General features: G+C 54.4%; 8 protein-coding genes and 2 non-coding genes across 10 annotated transcripts; 5 read left to right on the forward strand and 5 right to left on the reverse strand.

The window, feature by feature from the left end:
* The first annotated feature begins 4,661 nt into the window (after positions 1-4,661).
* On the forward strand, positions 4,662-6,557 carry BP01DRAFT_75078 (uncharacterized protein). Its single transcript, XM_025580070.1, has 7 exons — positions 4,662-4,669; positions 4,734-4,887; positions 4,950-5,211; positions 5,261-5,695; positions 5,755-5,861; positions 5,918-6,017; positions 6,077-6,557. The coding sequence occupies exons 2-7, from the start codon at positions 4,855-4,857 to the stop codon at positions 6,217-6,219; spliced, it is 1,080 nt and encodes a 359-aa protein (XP_025435248.1). The 5' UTR covers positions 4,662-4,669; positions 4,734-4,854; the 3' UTR covers positions 6,220-6,557.
* Positions 6,558-7,113: 556 nt separating this feature from the next.
* BP01DRAFT_75047 (uncharacterized protein) lies at positions 7,114-8,200 on the forward strand. Its single transcript, XM_025580069.1, has one exon. It carries the CDS (start codon positions 7,275-7,277, stop codon positions 7,992-7,994), a length of 720 nt encoding a protein of 239 aa, XP_025435249.1. The 5' UTR covers positions 7,114-7,274; the 3' UTR covers positions 7,995-8,200.
* A 71-nt stretch (positions 8,201-8,271) lies between these two features.
* BP01DRAFT_332188 (AATF family protein) lies at positions 8,272-10,339 on the reverse strand. The gene is made up of 3 exons (XM_025573075.1): positions 10,219-10,339; positions 10,018-10,120; positions 8,272-9,937 (listed from the first exon to the last, which is right to left on the reverse strand). The coding sequence occupies exons 1-3, from the start codon at positions 10,274-10,276 to the stop codon at positions 8,407-8,409; spliced, it is 1,692 nt and encodes a 563-aa protein (XP_025435250.1). The 5' UTR covers positions 10,277-10,339; the 3' UTR covers positions 8,272-8,406.
* Positions 10,340-10,495: 156 nt separating this feature from the next.
* Positions 10,496-11,775, forward strand: BP01DRAFT_352793 (Mrp/NBP35 family ATP-binding protein). Its single transcript, XM_025574015.1, has 4 exons — positions 10,496-10,634; positions 10,690-10,825; positions 10,908-11,027; positions 11,088-11,775. Exons 1-4 carry the CDS (start codon positions 10,503-10,505, stop codon positions 11,759-11,761), a joined length of 1,062 nt encoding a protein of 353 aa, XP_025435251.1. The 5' UTR covers positions 10,496-10,502; the 3' UTR covers positions 11,762-11,775.
* Positions 11,776-11,903: 128 nt separating this feature from the next.
* BP01DRAFT_352794 (lipase/esterase family protein) lies at positions 11,904-15,074 on the reverse strand. Its single transcript, XM_025574016.1, has 4 exons — positions 14,947-15,074; positions 14,359-14,839; positions 14,102-14,243; positions 11,904-14,053 (listed from the first exon to the last, which is right to left on the reverse strand). Exons 1-4 carry the CDS (start codon positions 15,013-15,015, stop codon positions 12,028-12,030), a joined length of 2,718 nt encoding a protein of 905 aa, XP_025435252.1. The 5' UTR covers positions 15,016-15,074; the 3' UTR covers positions 11,904-12,027.
* A 917-nt stretch (positions 15,075-15,991) lies between these two features.
* BP01DRAFT_352796 (NAD(P)-dependent alcohol dehydrogenase) lies at positions 15,992-17,441 on the forward strand. Its single transcript, XM_025574017.1, has one exon. The coding sequence runs from the start codon at positions 16,104-16,106 to the stop codon at positions 17,160-17,162; it is 1,059 nt and encodes a 352-aa protein (XP_025435253.1). The 5' UTR covers positions 15,992-16,103; the 3' UTR covers positions 17,163-17,441.
* BP01DRAFT_75153 (putative zinc metallopeptidase) lies at positions 17,236-18,905 on the reverse strand. The gene is made up of 2 exons (XM_025580071.1): positions 18,688-18,905; positions 17,236-18,585 (listed from the first exon to the last, which is right to left on the reverse strand). Exons 1-2 carry the CDS (start codon positions 18,698-18,700, stop codon positions 17,309-17,311), a joined length of 1,290 nt encoding a protein of 429 aa, XP_025435254.1. The 5' UTR covers positions 18,701-18,905; the 3' UTR covers positions 17,236-17,308.
* Positions 18,906-19,211: 306 nt separating this feature from the next.
* Positions 19,212-19,284, reverse strand: BP01DRAFT_t31. The gene has a single exon. It is a non-coding gene; the product is annotated as a tRNA-Thr (tRNA).
* Positions 19,285-20,190: 906 nt separating this feature from the next.
* BP01DRAFT_378840 (uncharacterized protein) lies at positions 20,191-20,478 on the forward strand (the record flags this gene model as incomplete). Its single annotated transcript, XM_025577096.1, has 2 exons — positions 20,191-20,387; positions 20,466-20,478. 2 exons carry the CDS (start codon positions 20,191-20,193, stop codon positions 20,476-20,478), a joined length of 210 nt encoding a protein of 69 aa, XP_025435255.1.
* An 834-nt stretch (positions 20,479-21,312) lies between these two features.
* On the reverse strand, positions 21,313-21,385 carry BP01DRAFT_t30. The gene has a single exon. It is a non-coding gene; the product is annotated as a tRNA-Lys (tRNA).
* Between the last annotated feature and the right edge of the window lie 1,346 nt (positions 21,386-22,731).

Here is a 22,731-nt window from a genome sequence, read left to right on the forward strand (position 1 = left end):
GTTGTCCTTTTATCCTACCGAACGTCCATGCTGTTACGGCATTCCCCAGCATCATCTCTCATTTGATCAGGAATCTCTTTGTGTTCTATGGAGGTGTTTTTGCGATGATAGGAAGTTGCAAGTTCAGCTGAGACTAACGTTGAGCTGAGAATTTCCTTTCCGTGATACTGAGTCCGGGAGACCATGGAAGAGAACCAAACTTCAGCATCTTGGAGTAGACTTTCATGCTTCCTTGAATGACTCTATCATTTCTCGGTATGCTATGCTATGCTGACAATGAATCTTTAGGACTGCACTTATTGTCTGATGGAAGCCACTGTGTGAGAACTATTCCTTTTTGTAAGGGTGATACAGGAGTATCCTGGCTCCCCCACTACTCAGACAACCACATCCGCTTCTAGAATTCCGCTCGTCCTTGCGTTGTCGAGGTCGCTAATGACTGAAGCATGAAACCGACAAGACCAAGAGACTTCAAGCTCCGCTGGACGAAAGCGAAGCAATTTGCTTAGGTCTCGGCTACAAAGATCCTACTCAGTGCACGGGGAAGAGCTTTGTTCCAGCCCAATGTAGGGCACCGCGCAGGTCTTAACAAAAGCATTCTCATCTTGTATGGATTGACAGTCTCACAAGTTGGAGTCCTATCTGAAAGTCTTGCTTTTTTTTAAACCCTCGAGCCGGCATGCGTCCGCAAATTTGCATAACGATCTCAAAAGGCAGGAATTGCTGGCTATAATTCACGGAAGAAACTTGATAATAGGAGCGAGAATCGAAGATACAAATTACCTCCAGGAGTCTTTAGAGACAACTTTCTTTAGAATGTTCATTTAGGGAGTCTCCCATTCCTTCCATATCTTTGGCTCTAGATAATAAATGAATGCCCCCAAAGAGGAATTAATAGTGGGATCTAAGAGCCATTCGGTTTATGGATACCGACTACTAAAGTATCAAAGTTCATTTCTAGCTCTTCTCCCACTAAACAATCGGATGCCCTGGCGAAGTCGACGAGGATTCATGTAAGGCTAGTGATAAGTGATTACACGGAAAAAAAGCTCTATGATCATCGTTGGCTTAAATTGAGCCTCTGTGGGTATATATTTATTCTATCTTGAGAAGCTGGTACAGATAGCGACAGGTTTCTATCCGAAAATCAATAATTAACCACCAGAGGACGTGCTGGATGACGCTGAAGCTGATTCCACTTAAGTCTTGCATTGAGGAATGGACCTGACCTCTATTGTTGCTTCAAGAAAACCTCGGGGTTCTCCCTCTGGATCATGGCTCGCTAGCAATGAACGTCCACCATGTCCAGCACCGGATTGTGTTTTTTGATATCACAAAATAGGAACACGGCCGCCATAAGCAAGGTACTGAAGAGGACCGTAGAGGACGTTATACCTAACCGCGTTGTTTTAGAAAATAACCTCAATCTTTTTCTCTCTCTGGATTAAGGCTCGAGCCATGACCGTTCTCCGCCAATTCCAGCATCTATTCGAGTTTTTCAATATCGCTGTGCGGGAAACTGATACATGGTCCACCATAAGCCAGGTACAAGCCCTTGAACTTTTTGCTTGAGTCTTTTAAGTGCATAACTGGTTTCCTGACTCATAAATCAACCGATAGAGATGAGCAGAATTGCAATCTATCAGCTGAAGGGGTCACTGATCACGCAATATAGATCCTTTACACTTTTGCAATTGTCACGAATATTCTTCTTGGAGTGTGGAGTGGAGGTAATTTGAGTTGGTACAGAGCGCAGATTATTCACTGTAGTCTATTCCATGCGGTCTCGCGGTCTGCTGCCTTTCTCGACCCACTTTACTATGAGTATTGTCGCTTATCGGTTTCCAATGAGGTAGATCCCTTGATGCAACGACCAATTTGCGGTCGCTATCTTGAGGACTGAGCTTGTAAACCCCCGTCCGATGACTAGCGGAAATTCGTCGAAGTAGAAGCCCCGTGCCTATTTCTCCATAATGGGGCTGAAGACAGTTGCTACTGGTAAATAGAGGTTTTGTCGCTCCGCTTATAGGCTGTACGCTCGGACACTGGTCTCTGTCGCATTTTTGAGGATCATGTTTGATTGTGCGGCAATTGGACTTGTGGATTCACATTGTCCTATCAATAGAGGTAGGCGGTTGCACTCGGTTGTGCCGACTGGAAATACTGCATACAAGGTATATGCGAAGTAAAATTGAAGCACTTCTTTAGGTATACAGCTGAATCAAGACTTTTGTCAGCTCTCGATCCAGGATCCTCAGAGCGTGCGCAAGGGCAACTCTTGAATGTGAGCGGGGAGCATACAGATGAGTCAACGGTCCGACACTGGCAACCCCGTAGGTAGAGTCCCTCTGCCTGGCGGTATTCTTCGATTACTCATCCTAGGCATGAAGAGTATTATCACTCGATCGTTGTTCGTACTGCGTGAGTGTATACTCTGCAATATCACTTGACCGTCCATACAAGGGCGAAACATATGTTATCCCAAATGCAGATAATAATACCCAGTTTTCGCGGTGATCATATCTTGTCTTCGAGACAAGATAAAAATGGCTTTAACGAGGTAGCATTGTTTCATGCCATAGAAGCCTGGTGACATGTTCGATCTCCTGCCTCAAAATAATGGTCTTAGCAATGGTGCGGATTGATGCACCCCACTTGTCGAAGGGGTGGAGTATCGTTCGGCCCTCAAGGAGTTTTCATGACGCGCCTTCAGTGTGCCAATGCACACCTCATGTAATTTATGGGATGCTTTGAAGCAGGTTTCGCTTAGCCTCGCGTAGTCGTTACATCAAAGGGGACTCTGATCTCAGCATTCTAGGCGAGCCAGATCCCGATTCTGGTGTTTGTCGATGGATAAGCTTTAAGCCGACCGGTACTGTGTGTACAAGCCGCTTTAGTCCTCAACTTCGATTTTCGGAAACCTCCGTCTGTTGTTTTCTAGAGCCCGACTGGGCAGTATAGATCACTGCCCCTATTATCCTACGGCTAATCATATGATAGGGAACGTTCAATGCTCCCTCTGTGGGATTGGCATTCATGATAGCGCAGATCGGACAGACGCTCGGCTCACACCGGGCAGCCATACGCACACAGTAAAGAATCCCACGTATGCCATTCAAAAGGCACATGGCACCGTGAAGTGTTCGCCACAACCGACAGCGTATTAGGCTGCAACTCCATTCTCTAGGTCTTCAGGATTGACCTCACCGTACGTCTCGCAACTGAGCCTCACCATTTCCAGCGAAAAAGAGTCCAGGGTAGGTTGTCCGAGCATGCAGGTGGTCTGCCTTCTGCGGATATAGGATACGCCCAGCGGGGGCATCTTGAATTCTTGCATCACGGTGAGAATTCTTAGATCCTCGGTCTTTCTGGGTTCAGTCTTTCGGAAGGGCTGCCCCCACTCCTCAAGTCGAGTCTCAGCTTCTCCAGGTTTTTTTCCAGGTCTCCACGTCCTTTCTGACAGATGACCACACGACTCAAATCTCATATCGCAATACCCAACTAGATAAAGACATCATTCCTCTCGTTGAGAAGATCATGAATCGCTTTTGCAGCAATGCTCGTGTCTTTAGCCGAGCCCAGACATTCCGGCCATAGTGCCCACGCAGGGGTGGCAGGTAGGAAGGGGACGGATACCAACGCGGCGAGTGGTGCGTCAAGAGGATATTTTCACGGTGATTAAGAACGAAACAAGTTCCATCGGACGTTCTTGCTGGTTATCTCTAGATGGGGATATTGTTGCTGCCGACGTAGCATGGCAGCTCCCATCCAACGTGTTGGGAGAGAGGATTTGGATGGGGAAATAGAGGTGTGGGAAAGAAAAAGAGAAGAAGACAAAGCGAGAAGGATGTATCGGAGAAGAATGAACGGATTGGGGGGTGAAACAATGAATGCGGGGAAATTGTGCGGGGGTGAAGCATTGACTTACTAATAATGTAGTTAGTCTAATGGTGGCTACTGTTTCCGCTCGGCTTCAACTTCATCAACTTCGTCAACTTCACCACCAGCCAACTATTCCCTCTTCCACTTCACTCTCCGCCAATGTCTCCCACAACGAGACGCAGAAGGCGCCTCGTCACAGGCTGGTATTCACTCTATCTTCTCTCCCATTGAATGGGACATCTCCAAATCCCTAATCCCATATGGCTAACCAGTGATGGCAGCCATAGATGCAGGGGTAAGCAGTTCCAAGCCTCGATTGTTGTTCATATTGGCTTATGACGTCTCTGTTGTAGTTCGACATTTGAAATGTGAGTATATGCCCCAACTGAGCAGAAACCCTTATCTAACCCTTGCATCAGGTGACAACAACACCCATTCCTGCGCCCATTGCCAACGAGCGGGGCTCGACTGTGTAAGAGGATTCAACGTCCGATTCCGCGAGGGTCTAGATCTCTCCACAGACAGTGCCAATGCTTTTGCCGAGCAGAAGTTGTGGCCAGGTCTCATGGGTCCTGGTATGTCCCCCACTCTCCCTGAGAGACTCAATTCTGAGATGCGATAGTGGAGTTCCTAGATGAGACTGATGCCATTCAACAACTATACGAGGTTGGCCAGTCACCACAGTTTCTAGATGATAATCGTGGCTTTGGATATTCTCCGAGTCACCTTTCTACTAGTTCACTCACTGAGAACCAAAGCCCGATCCATGCTGCTTGGTCCACGCAAGGTGAGAATTGCGATGTCAGTGCAAGTGTAGTCGTGCGCACTTACGACCATGACATGATAACTAGGGGAGGTACTTTAGATGACCTGTCAACCATCGGTCCTCCCATAGATCCAAGCGCAAGCTTGTCAACCACCACTCAAGTTGACGCACACAGAACTTCGTTCAATGCGAGAGAAGCTAGTTTGATGCGCAATTTTGTCGAGAATATGGCACTGTGGGTGGGTACCACGATAGACTGCAAATTCTCCGGGGATTGCTAAGATTCTTTCTATTCGTACAGGCAGATATCACCGACCCAGCTCGTCATTTCGAGATAGATGTTCCAGTCAGAGCTGTTCAGGAGCCCGCTCTGCGCTCAGCGATCTTCGCCTTCTCTTCTCGACATATTGACAGACAAAGCAAGGGAGGCACAGCTGAGGCGTTGCAATACCACAACCACTGCCTGCAACTCTTAATCCCGGCATTGTCTGGTTCGAAAGAAGACATAAACGATGTTGTTCTTGCTACGATTGCGATTCTTCGACAGCTCGAGGAGATGGAACGTATGTTACAAACCTCGAAACTATTTTGTGGCTCGCTAAAGTTTTTCAGCCGACGACAATCAGTTCCATTTGACTGGGACAGCGCGCATACTGAACACAATATCTTCCTTCGGGTCTTCCGGGGGATTGGGAGAGGCGGCGGCATGGTTGTGTCTGCGTGAGGATATATACATCTCGCTGATCTCGCAGAAGCCGCTCCGGACGAACCTCGACAGTTTCCATGGGTCCGACGTCTTCTCGAGGAACGATGACTTTGCTTGGGCGAGTCGAATGGTCTTTCTACTGGCCAAAGTTTTAAGTTGTGCCTTTGATCCCTGTGGTCATCAGACATCTCGGGATCCAAGCGCTCTGCAGACTATGGCACGAGAGGTGGAAGAATGGAATAGTTCGAAACCTGCTTCTTTCGCCGCCGTGCGCTCTGTACCCCGCGGTGAAAGTGCACATCGACGATTTCCCGAGATTTGGATGTTGCTACCAGTTCACGGTAAGTGCTCACAAAACCGTCTCGGCGATGAAGATTAACCACCCTATACGGGTATTCAGTTGTCGGGATTCAATACTACCACATCGCGAAGATCATTCTAGCTTTTGCCACTTGCCCCAGTCCTGCACTCGCTTCTCAAAACTTCAAGCTATCCAGAGATATTGAGGTTTGTCGATCTCTCAACATCTGTTATTAGAAATCTTGCTCACAACGGTTGGGCAGAAAACTGTCCGACGCCACCTTCTTATGGTCCTTGGTTTGGCCAAGTCCAACCCTAAAGCCGAAAATACCCTTTTTACTGCGCGTCACAGTCTTGTGGCATGTGAGCATCCCAGAAGACGCTAGTGAAGTAACTTGTTATACTGATATTTGCGTACACAGGGGGGTGGGTCATTCGCCGTAAAGAGGACCAGGAAGCTGCCGAGGCTCTTCTAAGCGAGATGGAAGCCAGAACTGGCTGGGATGTCAGACAGTCAATCCGCGCTTTAAGGGAGCAATGGGCTGACTCTGACTCTGACTGGTAACACGATACTTCAATAGTTTACCTCGTCAAGCGAGATGGACGCAGATAGGAGAGCGCATGCGCTCAATGTTTGTTTCCCCCAATCTCTGCGGTCTCCTTGCGCTTTGATAGCCCAAGGAAATGCGGTCACGAGGTCTCCAAGACACGAAGATCAACACGGTCGATCATTGCAACCCTAAAAGAAGGACTGTTCCTACTCATTCTCATTGGCTCAGAGCGTATGCAAGACATGCTAGTTGCCGCTTACGAGAATAGTCCGAAGCTTATTGAGCCGCCGCGCCTATGGAAAAATCGCCATGACGTCTCATCAATCTGAGGGGAAAAGCTCCGTGAAGATTAGGACCAGACATGGCTGGTTCTCGCGTAACTTATAAATGTCTCCGAATGACATCTAATTCTACTCCCCGGACTCACGCTTTTGATTTTCACAGACACCTTGATACCTTACCAACCAACTCTCATGCAAGACGCATTCTTCTCATTCCAGGGTCCTGTTCTAGCGGTGAAGGGTGCTATGACAGCAACTCATGAAATCATCCTATGATTACGGACCCGACGCGCCATAAACCTTACATGCTTCTCAGGCCTATAACGAGTCATATCATCTGCAGACACAAGTATTGAACAACCACCTCGATTGATCCGATAGAGTTTGAGCGAGCATAAGATTGGACCCTGCTTCTTGACTGCCAATTTCCGATTCACAAACCGGATGCCAGGTCGATGACGTCTCATCCACGTGTTACCACAAAAAACTGCCACTTTATATCTGAAACGCCTGAGATCCCAACCAAGCACCTGGCCCTCTCACAACCTCCATTACAGTCCTGCGATCGCTTCCGTCCGACAGCACTACACGCTCAACCGGCTCTAATGGCTTGCATTATCAGTTCGAGCAGCAACCCATGCATGTGAAAACATCTTTGTTCGAAAGGACATATCAGTTGTTCGGAGAAATAACTCCTCACCGAAATTGCTTGAATCAGCGACCGAACCAAACCAACTCCCTTGGCCCGTCTCACCGGTGAGACCACATCAGACTCCAGCGACAGCCCAATGCCATTCTTCCGCAAGCGAAGAGAAGGATCCCTGGCTCCATCCTGGCTGCCTGAATCCAAGGACCACAAGCCTTCCAAGACGGGCAGCCACCCGCTGCGCGCGCTTCTCGTCGGCAAGAAGTCCAAGCAGCCCGCAGCCAATCCTCGTCCCCGTGCCACCCCTCCAGCGCTACCCAACAACAGCGACAACACAAATATAGAACATCCGACCACCACCGCCAGCACCCAGACGCCAGTCTCAAACACTATCTCATTCTTCGACCCCAAGACACAAACCTCAGTCTCGTGGCACAACATCGACCCTCCAACCGACCTACTCGTCTCGTTGGATGAGATAGTTCTCGTCCCCGAACACCCCAGATCCTACGCACCCGAGATGATTGAGCATCCCAGCAGCAGAACCTCACCCCCAAGTCCGACGGCTGCTACACTTCTCCCCGGCTACAACGACGTCAGCGGCTCCGTCATTGTGGACTGGAACGGATACCCGCATTTCCTCTCGCCGCAGGAGGAACACGACCGGCAGCTGCAGCTGGAGCAAGCAGTGCAGGAGAGGATGCTGGGCTTGCCGAGGCGGACGGATTTTGCGTGGGAGCGGCCCGGCCATGTTCGTCAGCAATCTCAGCAGACGTTGCCGAGATATACACCGGCCGGGGCGAAGTCGGGGTCGCGGTCCTCGATTCAGAGCGCGAGTAGTGGGGGTTCTTGTCGGAGGTGATGTTGGGTGGCTTTCGGGGAGGGAAATTAGGAGACGTTTCGAAGCAGCAGTTTGGTGTGGTTTGAGACCATGTGCGGGTGTTTGACATTCCTGGGTGTTAGTGCCATTGGCGCTGGAGGCTTGTAGATGGGCACTTGCTGACTCGATATTTTGGTGTGGATCACCAGAAGTGAGATTTTACGATTGATGAATTATGCTATGCGTGGACAGCCAGACACGGCGAGGCTTGGATCATGAGAACGACAATGACGACGACAACGAGAATAATGATGATGTTAGATAGATGGATATATGCTAAACGGAGGCTTTTGTTCTGTCAACTCAACGTGATGCAATATATACACCTTTTATCACCTCCCTCTATAGTCCCACACGTAACATATTGAAAGCTACACTATGCCACCCACCTCAGCTAATTCCGAAAGAGCCTCAATCCACCCTCCTCGCGATCAACATCACTATCTTCCGCCCCCTCATTCTCACTCTCATCCTCCTCGCGCAGCAACCCACTTGCCGTATTCCCCAGCAGCGAGGCGAAGAATTCCTCGCGGGCATGGCGGGTCCACGAGCCGCGGTCCTCGGGTGCCATAAAGTTCTGGAGCTTCTCATGGACCTCGAACTTCATCTTGCGGCCCTTGGAGGCGCGTGTGTCGACGTCGCGTTTGACCTTGTCCTTGCGCATGCCGGTGACGGGGTGCACAGCGGACAGCCGCGAGGGCAGCTGCAGGTGCAGGGTATCGATGCCGTTGGTGATGGCGTCGGAGGAGGACATGCGCTGCTCGACCAGCTCGCGGAGCAGGGACTGGTAGAAGACTGTGTCGTCGTAGAGCGGTTCGTTCTCCGTTGTTGCTGGCTTGCTCCCATCACCCGTTGTGCTATCACCCGTGCGCGCGCGTTTCACAGCCCGGACACTAGCCGTCTCAGTGGCAACCTGCGCGTCCAGCACGGTCGAGATCTTCTGCGAGGCCGCCGCGCCGCCGGACGAGGCTAGGAGCTTGCCGCGCGCGTTGGCGGTGGAGGCGGCGGTGGCGCCCCGGACTTTCTGGGACCATTTGTCGAGCACGGCGCGGCGATGCGCCATTGATTCCGCTTCTAGGGCGGTCATGCGTGTCCAGAGCGAGGCGGAGGTGGTCGCGGGCGTGGCGGGAGCGGGCCGCTTGCGTTTCTTGCTGTCGTCCTGGGCGTGGTGCGCGTCGGCGAGCGCGAGCCGGAGGTCCTCGAGCGTGGACCACAGCGCGAGAGCGGCGGATTCGGCGGATTTGATGGCTTCGCCGTCCGAACTGGAAGTGTCTGCGTCTGCATCGGCGGCGGCGGTGGTAGTGGTGGTGTCATCGGTGGTTTGCTGCTGGGTGAGCTGGTTGATGGCGGTGAGACCCTTCTGCAGCTTGATGCGTGTGTTGAGCAGGGCGTCGAAAGTGGCGCGCTGCTGCTTGACGGCTTTGCCCTTGGCGGCGTCGGCCTTGGCGGCTTGCGAGATGGTTGCCGCGATGGTCTTTTGGTCCGAGGCCATGAGTTTGCGGAGTTGCTCGCGGTCGTCGGATTTCGCGGGGGCGGAGGATTCGGAGGCGTCGGAGTCGTCTTCGTCGGAGGGGAAGTCGTCCTCGTCTTCATCCTCGTCCTCCTCGTCCTCATCTTCTGACCCATCCAGCTCGTCCGATCCGTCGGTGTCCATCTCGTCAAAGTCGACCTCCTTTCTGGCCTTCTTTCCGGTGGTCGTTGACCGGCGGGGTTCCGCCTCGCTGTCACTCTCGGAGATGTCTTCGTCGTCTTCATCGCTGCCTAGCTCCTCCTCCTCCTCATCCTCCTCATCGTCCTCCTCACCACTAGACAATCCCTGGAACGGATCATCATCACTCTCCGCCTCGAGCGCCTCCCTGCTAACCTTGGAACCAGCGTACTGTTTCCCCAGGGCAATCGGATCCTGTTTGCGCAGCTTTCCTTTGCTGGTCGACATTAGTGATCCACTTTTCCACGCAAAGAACCCATCGCAACACAACCACGCAGACAGTAAAAGAAAACCTACCCGACAGCCTGATAATGCTCTCGCCCGGCATCAGCATCCATATCCTTGCCCCCTTCCTCATCGCTACTCTGCACCCCGCGATCGAGATCCTCGGGATCGAAATCTGCGACGGCGGGAATAATTAGCTCCAACTCAAGTTTCCGAGCGACCGACCACTAAAACCGACCCCCAAGATGGAAAGAAAGGGGGAGAGAAACAAACCTTTAGGAGTAGGATCCTCCAGCTCAGCGAGCTGTTCAGCCAGCGACTTAGGCGCCATTTTGCTTGTGTGTTCTGTGAGGTAAAAGCAAATGCGATCCCAACAGGTGAAGCTGAATTTGCGTTCCGGGCGCGAACAACTTTTTTTTTTCGGGGCGGGTTGTTCTGCCTGCAAAATTGGGCGGAGGCGGTGACGGCTAAACTAGCCTGATACAGCAATGGTGAGCTTATAACGGGGGTGTTTCTCCGGCTGTGAGGATGAAAGTTTGGCAGTATGTTCCTCCTTCATGCATCAATATGCGATCCTCACCGCCAACAACGTCTTGCAAGCTGAAGCTTCAGCAACTATCCTCCTGACTATGATGCTGTTTAAACGGCTCTTCTCGACGGCGCGGGTGCTGCAGCATGATAACCCTTTGGTATCCCCCCCGTTCTTATCGGTTGGTGAATGATGCAGCTGACACTGGGATGTAGGGCCTCCCTCGCTCCGGAACCCCGCCGTCTTTCCCTCGCCGGCGCGGCCTGCCCGAGAAGCGCAAGATCCGGGACGTGAAGAAAGTGATAGCGGTCTCGTCGGCGAAGGGAGGGGTGGGGAAGTCCACGATAGCCGGTACGCTCGTCTCCCTCGCTATATACTTGTAATCAAGTCAATGACAGATAGGAACTGATGTATGTGGCAATGTGATGTGCAGTGAATCTCGCCCTCGCATTCGCGCGCCGCGGCATCCGCACCGGCATCCTGGACACAGACATCTTCGGGCCCTCGATCCCGACACTGCTGAATCTGAGTGGGGAGCCGCGGTTGGATGAGAGTGTGTCTGCCCCCAATTTACTGAAAACCTCATCCACTAACTCTACAATTCCTTGGATAGATAACTGCCTCATTCCCCTAACCAACTACGGCCTCAAATCCATGTCAATGGGTTACCTTCTCCCCAGCGCCCAGCAAACCCAATCAGACCACCCCGACCACCCCGACCAACCAATCCCCATGGACCCTACCCCCATCTCCTGGCGCGGGCTGATGGTCACCAAAGCCATGCACCAACTCCTCCACAGCGTCAGCTGGGGCCCCCTCGATGTCCTCTTCCTCGACCTCCCGCCCGGCACCGGCGACGTGCAGCTCACGATCAACCAAGAGATTGTGCTCGACGGAGCGGTAATCGTGACCACGCCGCAGGATATCGCGCTGCGGGACGCGGTGCGCGGCATCGGGATGTTCCAGCGCATGAACGTGCCTGTGCTGGGCATGGTGCGCAATATGGCGTATTTCAATTGTCCGAGTTGCGGGACCTCCACCGAGATCTTCGGGCATGGGCATAAGCATCTGCAAGGTAGGGAGGAGGAGTGGGGGGTGCAGGCGGAGTGTCGGCGCCTCGGGGTGGAGTTCTTGGGGGATGTGCCGTTGGACGCGGCTGTTTGTCGCGATGCGGATCGCGGGGTGCCGACTGTGGTTGCCGAGGAGGGCACCCCCGAGAGTAAGAGGAGGGAGGCGTTTGTGGGGATTGCGGAGGAGGTGGCGAGGAGGGTCGGGGTTCAGTGGTAGAGGGTCTACTTATATATGGGAGGGCGAGGGGAGGGAAGAAGGAGTGTGTATGATATGTATGTGTATATAATATACCCTGGAGCTGTATACTTATAAGTGCTTTCCAATGAATCGTGCGTAATGCAATTTACATATTAAAATGTGCAAGTATCAACAATGATCAAGACAAGGATGCACCAAGCTGGGTATAACACCACCACCACCACCACCACCACCATAACGCAACACCACTCTAGTATGTACATGACATGAAAACCATACAGGCATTAATGAACATACTCATCGGCCGTCTTGAAGTACTCCCGTTCTGGCATCTCCGGCCGCGGCGTCGACTCATTTCCCACCCCCGGGGTCACCTGCCCCTCACTGGGCAGCGCCTCGAACGAGCGGTACGCAGACTCGTTATCGCTAAGCGCACCGCCCAGCACACCCCGGGCATTGAGCACCGCCCGTGTGCTCGCCGCGTCCACCCCGTTCGTCGTCACCCCCAAAGACTTCTCGTCGCCGCCGATCGTGCTCGCCGTGTCGTCCGGCGGCTCCGTCGTCAGCGCGCTGCGGATGGTGCCGGACCCGGCGTTTGAGGAGGGCCGGTGCCGCAGGCGCGCCGCCCAGCTGGGATCGGCCATCGCACCGGCTTCGTGGAAGAGCGCGCGGGTGCTCGCGTTCTCCTCCTCGAGGTTCTTGCCCTCGTAGCCCGGCAGGACGAGCAAGGGAGTGAAACTCTCGAGGGAGGGCGCTTGCGTATGCGCGTTCGTCGATGAGTTGCCGTCATCACCATCCTCGGACATACGTTTCGGTCCTGAGGTGCCGACTCCGTTGGGCTGCGCCCCCGGGCTGGAAAAGTCCTGCACCGCGGCGCCGGTCACGGCCGCGGCGCGCTGCGTGGCGGCGGCGTTCTCGCCTGTCTGCTGCGCGGCCTCGGCCTTCATCGAGGCGCCCGCCTGGCCGGCATCGACGCTGGTGCGCGCGGACCGGTCGCCCTTCAGCTGCTCCTTGACGACGGTGCGCTCGTCGTGCTTGCTGGCCATGCGGCTCCACATGGTCATCGGGTAGCTCTTGCGGCCGGTCTTGGACGGCAGCACGCGCGGCACGGTGCGTCGGGCCGCCAGGGAGCTGGGCGGGGGCAGCTCACCGGGGAAATTCTGCAGCCCGTACGCCAGCTCCTTCATGCGCTGGCGCTGCACGCGCAGCTTCTCCTTGGCGTACCGCGTGTCCCACTCCGTCTTCGCGGCCAGCCACTTGCGCACGAGCGCCGGGTTGAAGACTCCGACCTGGGAGGGGGGGATCTGCAGCACGGGGCACGCCGACGGCGGGTCCAGAGGGTAGATGTTGCCTTTCTTGTCCACGCGCTGTCGGATCATGCGGTCTTTGAACGCGGGCAGCGGGTCGCCTGCCTTGCCGATACTGTCCAGTGGGGTGGAGTGCTGGCTGTTATCAGTGTCTCGCTTGGCCGCCGGGTCGTCGCTGCTATCCGTGTCACTGGACACGCCGTGGTCATCCACGATTTCGACCTCGGTGTCTTGCGCACACGCCAGCGCCCAGGCGCCGAACTGCGCGATCGCGCGGTACATGTATTTGGCTGGGTGGGTGAAGCTGAGAGTCGGCGCCACATGACATAAATCGTCCCAGACCTGGAGCTGGACGTAGGTGCCAGGGTACTTGTTGAGGGTTTCGCGGTTCGGGTCATGCTCGTCCAGGAAAGGATCGCCGGGCGGGTATGCAGTTGGATTGGCGGCTTTGTGGGCGACGTACAATTGCTCGTCTCTGAGCATCTCCCCGCCGCCGCTTTGGATCAGCAGTGGGGGCAGTCCGCCGAGAGAAGGCTGGAAAATTGGAGAGACGAGCGGATGCGTGACGAGATCATTGGTCGTATACATCTGGATTTGGTCCTTGATCTCAAGCGTCTCTCCGTCTATCGGGACGATGAGCTTCCCGTGGTGGATCTCGGTGGATTGGCGCCGGGAGGTGGCGTGGTCGGCCTCGGAGGAGCTGCTCTTGTGCATCGAATAGCCCCTTTCCGCCGTCTCATCGTCCCGAATACTCTTATCGGGGACCGCATCGCTGGGATTTGCCGGGTGGTTCTTGAGCGCTTTCTTCAGCGAGGCGAGCTCATCTGCATTGGGGGGCGGCCACGCTGCAGACGGCTTGTGAAAGAAGCCGTACGGCGGGATATAGTCGCCAGGATTGTCCTTGACTATGCTAGGGAACGAGTGGGTCAAGTCCACCCAGGGCGATATCAGGATCGCCCCCGCGGGCAGAGGAAGCCCCTGATCACGGAGGATGACCAGTAAACTGGGACGTTAGCTGCAGCTGATGTTTCGGTAGGGGTCTTTGACATACGAGAGAACGAGACCCCCTCCGGCAGAGTCACCAGCAAAGATGATCTCCTTGGGCGAATACTCCTTCAAAAGGAACAGGTAAGCCGCCAGCGAGTCCTGCATGCCACAAGGGAACGGGAACTGCGGCGCCAGACGATATTTTGCTAGACAGGGTTCAGTGTTATTCCAAGCGGATACCCCCATCAATTATGGGTCAGGTGAACTCACTGAGACTCCGAGTCAGTACCGAGGCTTGATTGCACCGAAGAGAGACTTACCGTGCAAAAACCCTCCCCTTCAACTTCCGCGCATGCCGCTGCATCTGATACCGATGCGTATCCAGACTGCCGAAAAAGTACGCCCCGCCGTGGATGTACAGCATGATGCGCTTCTGGCCGGGATGGTCGTGCCCCGGGCGCTTGCGTTCGTTGTAGTCGTCCTTCATCTCGATCCATTCCGCCTTCAAGTCCTCCGCGGGACCGCGCCACTGCCACCACTCCTTCCCGCCGACACGGGCGATGCCCTTGGGGCCGAGCTGCTGGTTGATTGCATCGGCAGCGCCGCGGAGACAGTCCTCGGGGACGGTGACGGTCTCGACCTTCACCCAGTGCGGTGCGGGAACCCGCTGGCAGGAGAAGGTCTGGAGGTCCTCCAAGGTGTGCTTGGAGGCGTAGATGAGGAATTCGCGCAGGATGCGAATGCTTTCATCGTAAGAGATGTGGACGTTGGGTTTGTGGTGGAGGGATTTGCGGTGGAGGTACTGCGGGGATTGTGAAACGGGGTGCGGTCAGTTTGGAGGGTCCAGCAAGAGACAGTTGAAACGCGATGGGATCATTGCCATGGAGGGGAGGGGACGGAGTGACCCACATGAGAGATTAGGGTCTGAAGGACTGCCGGGGTGAGGGCCAGACTCAATGCAAAGGTGTTCAGGGGCATAGTGATGCACTAGTGAAGAAGCGGCAAGCTTCACGCGTGGTCATGGAGCTTGCGGGAATGAGTGTGTTTTATAATGGCAGGCCAAGTGAAAAGAAATGACACAAGAGTCAGGAGCGAGAGGGGGTGGCAGCGCAGATAAACTAAAAGACTAAAGGGAGGGGGATGGGAAGCAGCGGAACCCAGGGAGACGAAAGGAGTGGGCCAGGAACCGATAGACAGAATCTTTGAGGGAAGAAATGGACCAATGCTGGGTGACGAGCGACAAGGGCTGGACCCTTGAGTGGGTAGATGAATGGGCAGTGCTGCGAGGAATTGCCAACCACGCATAATGCATCGTCATCACCTCCAGAGTATGAAGTAGTAGTAGTAGTAGTAGTACTTTTTCGAGGGAGGGAGGGAGAGTCGTTGGTGATGCCTGAGGCCCAAACCGAGGTCGGACTCGATGATGTCATCACCAACAACCATCACACTAGTCCTAATGCGGAAAGTGTGCTGGTTCCAGTTCGATGCCTGATTCAGGCAGGCATCGAAGACCAGGACCTTGGAGTCTGAGAGCTGATGAATCCTGGATGTGATTTGCAGCCGAAAGTGGTGTGTGTGCTCCAATAGCTTTCCAAGTTCTCTATTGGCTCACTTGGGTAGCCAAGCTTCTGATACGCAATCCAAGCTTAGTCGGAAACTGTTATAGCTTCAGCTGGCTGTGTGTGTTGGCATAGAAAAGGACGAACCAAGTACTATCTCACCGCCAGGCTTTGTCTGTCGCGTGTCAGAGATATTTCCTGCGTGTCAGCATTCATGTCGACAATTGAACGACAAGTAGTATCCAGTTGTACCATAACATCAATCGTGATTGAATCTGTATTGTAGTATAGAGAAATGGCGGAGAAACAACGAAGAGATGACGTCTCTCTTACTCCGTACAGCGGTTTATCTTATCGCCCTCGGACCAGAGAATCCATCCACCAAACAACCGTCTCTTTCCGCCACCTCCACCTCCATTTTTGCTTCCCTTTTACTCCTACAGTACCTCAAACCTACACACCAACAAACCAATTCCCCTGCAAACAAGAACAATAACCCCGCTCAAAATGACAGCCACCACCCACCCAACAACCATGAAAGCCTGGCTCTACACCACCACCTCCCCCACCCTCGAAGCCAACCTGACGCTACACTCGACCGCCCGCGCGCCCCCCGCGCCGCTCAAGCCGTCGCAGGTACTGATCCGCGTGCTCACCACTGCCCTCAACCCCGCCGACTACAAAGTCCCCGCCATGCCCATCGTCTCGACCGCTCTGATCCGCAAACCCGCCAGCCCGGGCCTCGACTTCGCCGGCGAAGTCGTCGCCACCGCCGACACCACCACCACATCCTCCTCCTCCTCCTCCTCCTCCTCCTCAAGCTTCACCCCCGGCCAGCTCGTCTACGGCACACTCGACCTACCCACACAGTTCGGCACGCTCGCCGAATTCCTCATCGCGCGGGAGGAGAATCTCTCGCCGATCCCGGAGGGGGTGTCGCTCGACCACGCCGCCACCGTCGGCGTCGCGGGGATGACCGCGTGGCAGTCGATCGCGCCGTTCTTCACCCCCGACCAGGGTGAGCGGGTGTTCATCAACGCCGGATCCGGGGGCTGCGGGATCTTCGCGATTCAGATCGCCAAAGCGCTGGGCTGTATGGTCACGACGACGTGCTCGACCAAGAACGTGCAGCTGTGTCGCGAGCTAGGCGCGGATGAGGTGATCGACTACACGACGGAGGATGTGGTGGCGGTGCTGAAAGCCCAAGGCCAGGTGTATGATCATGTGGTCGACCATATCGGGCTGCCGGCGGAGCTGTACAATGAGTGCCACGCTTTCCTGAAACCCGGCAAGACGTTTGCGCAGGTCGGGGCGACGCGGTTCCCAACTTTTGCGACGCGGTTGCTGCGTCCGGGTTTCCTGGGCGGTGGGAAGCGTAGGTATCTGCCCATCTTCTGGAAGCCCAATAAGTCGGATCTGGTGCGGGTGGGCGAGTTGATCCAGACGGGCAAGGTGAAGGTCGTGCTGGATAGTGTGTGGGAGTTTGAGGATGCGCCGAAGGCGTTTGAGAAGTTGCGCTCGGAGCGGGCGCGGGGGAAGGTTGTGGTGCATGTAGCAGAGGCCTAGGGAGGTGGGATGTGTGGTGTATAACAAGTAGCATGTAGCATTTTTCGGTGTTCTATGTACAGTACAGTACAGTGCCTTCTCTCTCATTGAATCACGGGGGGGGGGGTTCCGTTCACTACCTCCGATGTTTAATAATGCTATAATCTTCACTTCTTCTCCTTCCTCTGCAAGAAAGTCATAGCCGCCACGGCCATAGCATCCACCGCCGTCTGCAGCGTCGGCTCAATAACGGGGGCAAAGAAGGGCGAGTGGTTACTTGGCAGCTCGCGCACGGTATCCTTTTCCACCGCCTCATCCCACACCTTCGCATCCACGCCTCCAAACGTCCACATCACATACGGCGCGCCGACCGCCGTCGCCAGGAGCGAGAAGTCCTCACTGGCCGCTGCAGGCTCCGACTCCACCAGATTCTCCTGGAAGTACTCCCCAAACGAGCCCTTCAGCGCCTCCACCAGCGTCCCATCGTTAATCGTCGCGGGGGTCGAATAGATGAGCTTCACATCCGGCTTCTCCACACACCCGGCAGCCGCACACTCCGCCTCGACAATCCTGCGAATTGACTCGACCACCCGCTTCCGCGTCGCCGCATCATACGTCCTCACATTCAGCTTCAAATCACAGTAATCCGGGATGATGTTATGCGCATGGCCCGCCTGGATGCACCCACAGGTGACGACCGCCATCTCGCCCGGCGTCACCTCCCGACTGACGATGCTCTGCAACTTGGTCACGACCGCCGCACCGGCCACGATGGGGTCGATGCACGTATGCGGGGCAGAGCCATGCCCGCCCCGCCCGTAGATGCGCACGTCAAACGCATCCGCAGCCGTCAAGAACCGCCCGGCGCGCACGCTGACGCTCCCCGTGCGCATGCGCATGACATGCTGCGCCAGCACCACCTCGGGCCGCGGGACCTTCTCGTACAGCCCGTCCGCCAGCATCGCGCGCGCCCCGTCCAGCTGCTCCTCCGCCGGCTGGAAGATGCACACCACCGTGCCGGACCACTCCGCCCGCGCGCGGTGCAGCAGCGCCGCGCTGGCGAGCAGGCTGACGACGTGCGTGTCGTGGCCGCAGGCGTGCATCACGGGGCGCAGCGTCCCCGAGGGGTCCTTCGTGGTGCGCGTGCTGGCGTACGGCAGCTGGGTCTTCTCCTCGACGGGCAGCGCGTCCATGTCTGCCCGCAGGAGCACCGTCGGCCCGGGCCCGTTGCGGAGGACGCCCGCCACGCCGTGCCCGCCGAGGTGGGTGTGCACTTCGAAGCCGAGGGTGCGAAGGTGCTCGGCGGCGGTCGCGGCGGTCTGCTCCTCCTGGCCGGAGAGTTCGGGGTTCTGGTGCAGGTGGCGGTAGAGCTCCTCGAAGGGAGCGAGGTCGGGGCGGTGTTGCGCGATGATGTCTTTCATGGTTGGTGTGGGGCGTTGGGACGCTGGGGGTCAGAGGGGTTAGAGGTGGTAGAGATGGGGATAGCACGATAGTGCTGAGCTTTGAGGGATGTGAGGTTTTAGTGGGTGTGGAAGGGGATGCTCACCTCGAACTTGCATGTTGATATTGCGGGGGCGGGGAGAGCGGGGAGGGGGGCAGTCAAGGGTTATTATATAGGAGGGATGGGGACCAGGTGTAGGACTGGGATGAAGTTGTGAACACGAAAGTAGTCAGCATGATCATGAGGAGTAATCAAGGTGGCATCGGAACATCGAGGATCGGCAGTCTATGCGAACCAGCGTCCAGGACGATTGCCGAGTAGGATGAGCGGGGACGGTGTACTCAGTTGAGTTGCGACTCCAACCAGTCTTCACCGGCAGCGTCATCCCGATAAGCTACGGCGATCGGCGGAGCCCAGTAGCTCGGCTAATCCGCCTGACTGCGCATCGGCTATCTTGTTGGCTGAGCATTGGAGATAAGGAAGAAGAAGAGATGTTGTGCTTCTGGAAAGAAAACACGCTATCCATCTTTAGTAGGCGTAGATTGAGATACTTCCGCTACATATGACAGTCAACCCCTCTATTACCCTTCGAAGCAGGGGAAGCAAAAACAAAAAGAAATTGGTCGAGATGCTCACACTCGGACTCGAACCGAGGATCTCAGCATTACTAGTGCTGCGCTTTACCATCTAAGCCATGCGAGCTGATTGGTTACAACTAGCAGTATGCTGCTAATATAATTCACATCACAAAATATGTAGTGATACAACAGCTGTTGTGCTCTTTGCCCATTCTACCCCGCACAGCGTTGCAACGGAACAAGACTCGACTCAGCCGCATCCTGGCCAATGCTTGGCTGCAACACATACCACATACGTGTATCTGCAGTTTTGGTTGAAACATGCTGAAAGGGCTTGACTTGGCAGTTGGGGATGGAGTCGTTCATTCAGCATCGACCCAGTTGCTACAGACAGAACAAGGAGACGGCTGAGAGGGTTGCAGTACTCTATTCCCTAATATCCTAGATGTCTAGTAGTTGTACTCCTTCCCGGATGTCTTTCTCCGCTGAGAACATGATGAGCATGGAGGTTGAAAGGTATGTGCTTCAGGATCCTTGCCAGTCGACCCGGGTGGTTGCACAGCATCGGGCATACAAAGAATGGTGTCTCGGATATCGAGTAAATATAGACCAAGATGGTGGTCACTCGAAACACTCAAGTTGAACCCTCCCTAATTCTGCGGGGAGTCATTATAAAAGACTGAGACTTTCAACCTCTTTATGTGTAGTGTTGCAAAGTGAGTGACACCCATAGTAGGTAATATCTCGTGGACATTGCGTGACTCCTCGGACAGCGGTACCAGGAGCTGGCTGCAGTGAATGTCTTCTTTACAGACAATAAAGCAATTCAAAGCAGTGAATAAGTGAATGAACACAAGATGTAGATTAGAGAGTATATATGAAGCCCTTTCTGTCAATCTCATGTCTTCTCATCACAATCGCACCTCCATCTCTGTCTCTCTCTCATCTCAATTCAAGAACTCAACTCACATCCTCTACCTCCTTACCCACATCCATCAACAAAGCCACACTCTACAAACCAACTGCGACAATGAAGCTTCTCACTCTCACCACCCCTCTCCTCCTAGCAGCCCTCGCCCAGGCAGCTGCCATGGTGACCCCGGCCGACAGCCTCATCGCCAAGGACCAGCACCTCGAGGCCAGAGCCGATATGTGCGGCAACTTCTGCGTCGGGCCTGGCTACTGCCACGGCAAATGCAGCAAGTGTACCAACAATGTGTGCAAGCAGTAGTAAGTTCGTTCCTCCGGGGCAGTCACAATCTGGATGGATGGATGGGTGCTAATCCGGCTTATTGTGTGGTTTAGGGCACTGAACTGATGTACTGTGCCTGCCTGTCGCTCTTGTGCCGTGAAAGGCTATATCGATTCTTTAGACAACACCAAGCGCCGGAGTACGGTGCTAGGAATCGGTGCAATGAGGGGATGGGTCAACTGGGCTTTTCTTTCTCATTACTGAACTGGAGAGTCAATTCTTCTTTGTACACTTGTGGCTTTGGACACGATAGGAGTCGGTTACGTGCCAACTAGAAACCGCAGGATTGTCTCGGCTGGTATTGGCCTGTTGCGTTGTACGCTGGTTGCCCAACGGGTATCGGAGGGACGATGCATGATTTAGCGGCTGGGGCAGTTTATTCGCGACTTCTGGATCGAAAGTATGATAGTCCCCAATCTATCTATCTATCTTCCATTACACCCTATACCCACATGTAAACGTAGCCTACAAGTAAGAATATTCGATGTGCTGCATGCAGTCAGACCCGATCGCCGTCGGGACTAAGACCCTGACATCATGGGATCAGGTGGCTTAGACCCCGATCTCGGTGGGCGTGCAGCGGGCTAAAGCAGGTACCAACCGGCACAGTCAGGATGTGATCATGCGATGCAGCTACGATGTACAGTCTCGAGTGGACTCATTTGTAAACAATAGCATTTGTCAACTAGCTGTTCGCCTGACTAAGGTACTGTGTAGTATGGACATGCACTACTAGTATGTAAACCAGACTACGGAAATGGCAATTTTAAGTGGATCCAATGCGGTGGATCCCGCGCCTCCCGCGAACCACTCCACAACCACTGCGCAAAAAAAAAAAAGAAAAAGTTTGGCTGGCACATCGAACCACCGATCGCTGTACACCCAAAGAGCAAAAGAGAAAGCCGAACGCGGGGGTTGAACCCGCAACCTTGAGATTAAGAGTCTCACGCTCTGCCGATTGAGCTAGCCCGGCTGTTGTTGTTGAGGGCTATAGTGCTCTAAAATATATACCTGTTGCAACACCGGCTCTGCTGGCTCAGAACAAACCACAACCAAACAGACGGGGGTGAGGAGGCGGGGTCCTGGATATGGTCGATAACGAGACTTCAGCTGGGATGTGCAATGCTGATGCCTGATCTTTAACCGCCGGGACTGCAATGCAGTTAAATTGTCATCTTGAGGGGAAGGATAAGCACTGTTGGATTTCTGCGTTCGGGTGATGCTCGTTGACGGTCACTGGGGTCAGCAAAAGGAATCATAGAAGAATCATGACCATCATCCGGTCCTCGTGGCGATAAGAGTCACCGAAGTCAGCCTGACTACCCACCCACCTTCAAAATCGCTCAGCAAAGGCAACCCCTCACACGATCACCGCGTGCGGCGGCTTCCAGCAACAACTTACCCGCAAGGCAGCATCCGATGAATCAGCCCGGTCGAGGTTGCTGACTGAATTAGTAATTCCCAAAACCAGACGGCATCCGTAAAGCGTGTACTAAGAGCTGCGCAGATGGTGACGACCGCGAGTCTCAAAAGGGAACAATCATCTCAGGTGGCAAGCCATAACCAAAGCAACCCCCAGGCCACCGCGACAGGATACGAGCCACACCCAAGGTCATTGCGCATGGTACTTGCAACCAGATTTGCGACCCTTTCCCAGTAGGCCCTTTACCATTAACCCATGGAAAAAAGGAACAACGCGAAGAAGGGAAAACGCGCAGGTTGCATGAACCTCGTGATCCAAACCCCGTGGGTAGCAGGGAAGAAGGAGGAAAACCCCCATGTCCGTCCGTCGTGTGGGTTCGACGGGATTGGAGCGCAAGGGGAGGGAAATCACGGCCAGTGACGGTCATCGATTTGACGGTGGCTGAATTTTAGGAGGAGTTTCTGGGCATTGCACTCCGTCAAGAGCTTTGATCGGGGCTACTAGTGTCAGGGCCCCCAGGGGCTGAGACGCTTGATGCCTTAGCCCTTAGCACTTGCAAGATCGACAGGTCCTCGTATAGCGGAGGGTTGGCGGTTCGATCCCCTCGTTAGTAATGCTACCCAGAAAGTGGTTGTGGGTGCGTCCTTTGCTGTGCATATTCTTAGATCGAACTGAGCCTAATAAATAGAATGATAGGATATGCAGATAGCTCAGAGACCCGACAGTTTGGAACTGGTGGGTTCTTTTGTCTCGAATACCGCTCGCGATGTTGACAGCGGCTGCTTAACAAATGAGGGCGGGGATGGAGCCCTGACGCGGGGAGAGCTGGTCGCATAACATGGCATACAGAGGTAGCCAACAAAACCCGTAGTCATTCGGTCAAGCTGGAGGGTCAA

Source organism: Aspergillus saccharolyticus, assembly GCF_003184585.1.
Source record: "Aspergillus saccharolyticus JOP 1030-1 unplaced genomic scaffold BP01scaffold_2, whole genome shotgun sequence".
NCBI classification, from domain to species: Eukaryota; Fungi; Ascomycota; class Eurotiomycetes; order Eurotiales; family Aspergillaceae; genus Aspergillus; species Aspergillus saccharolyticus.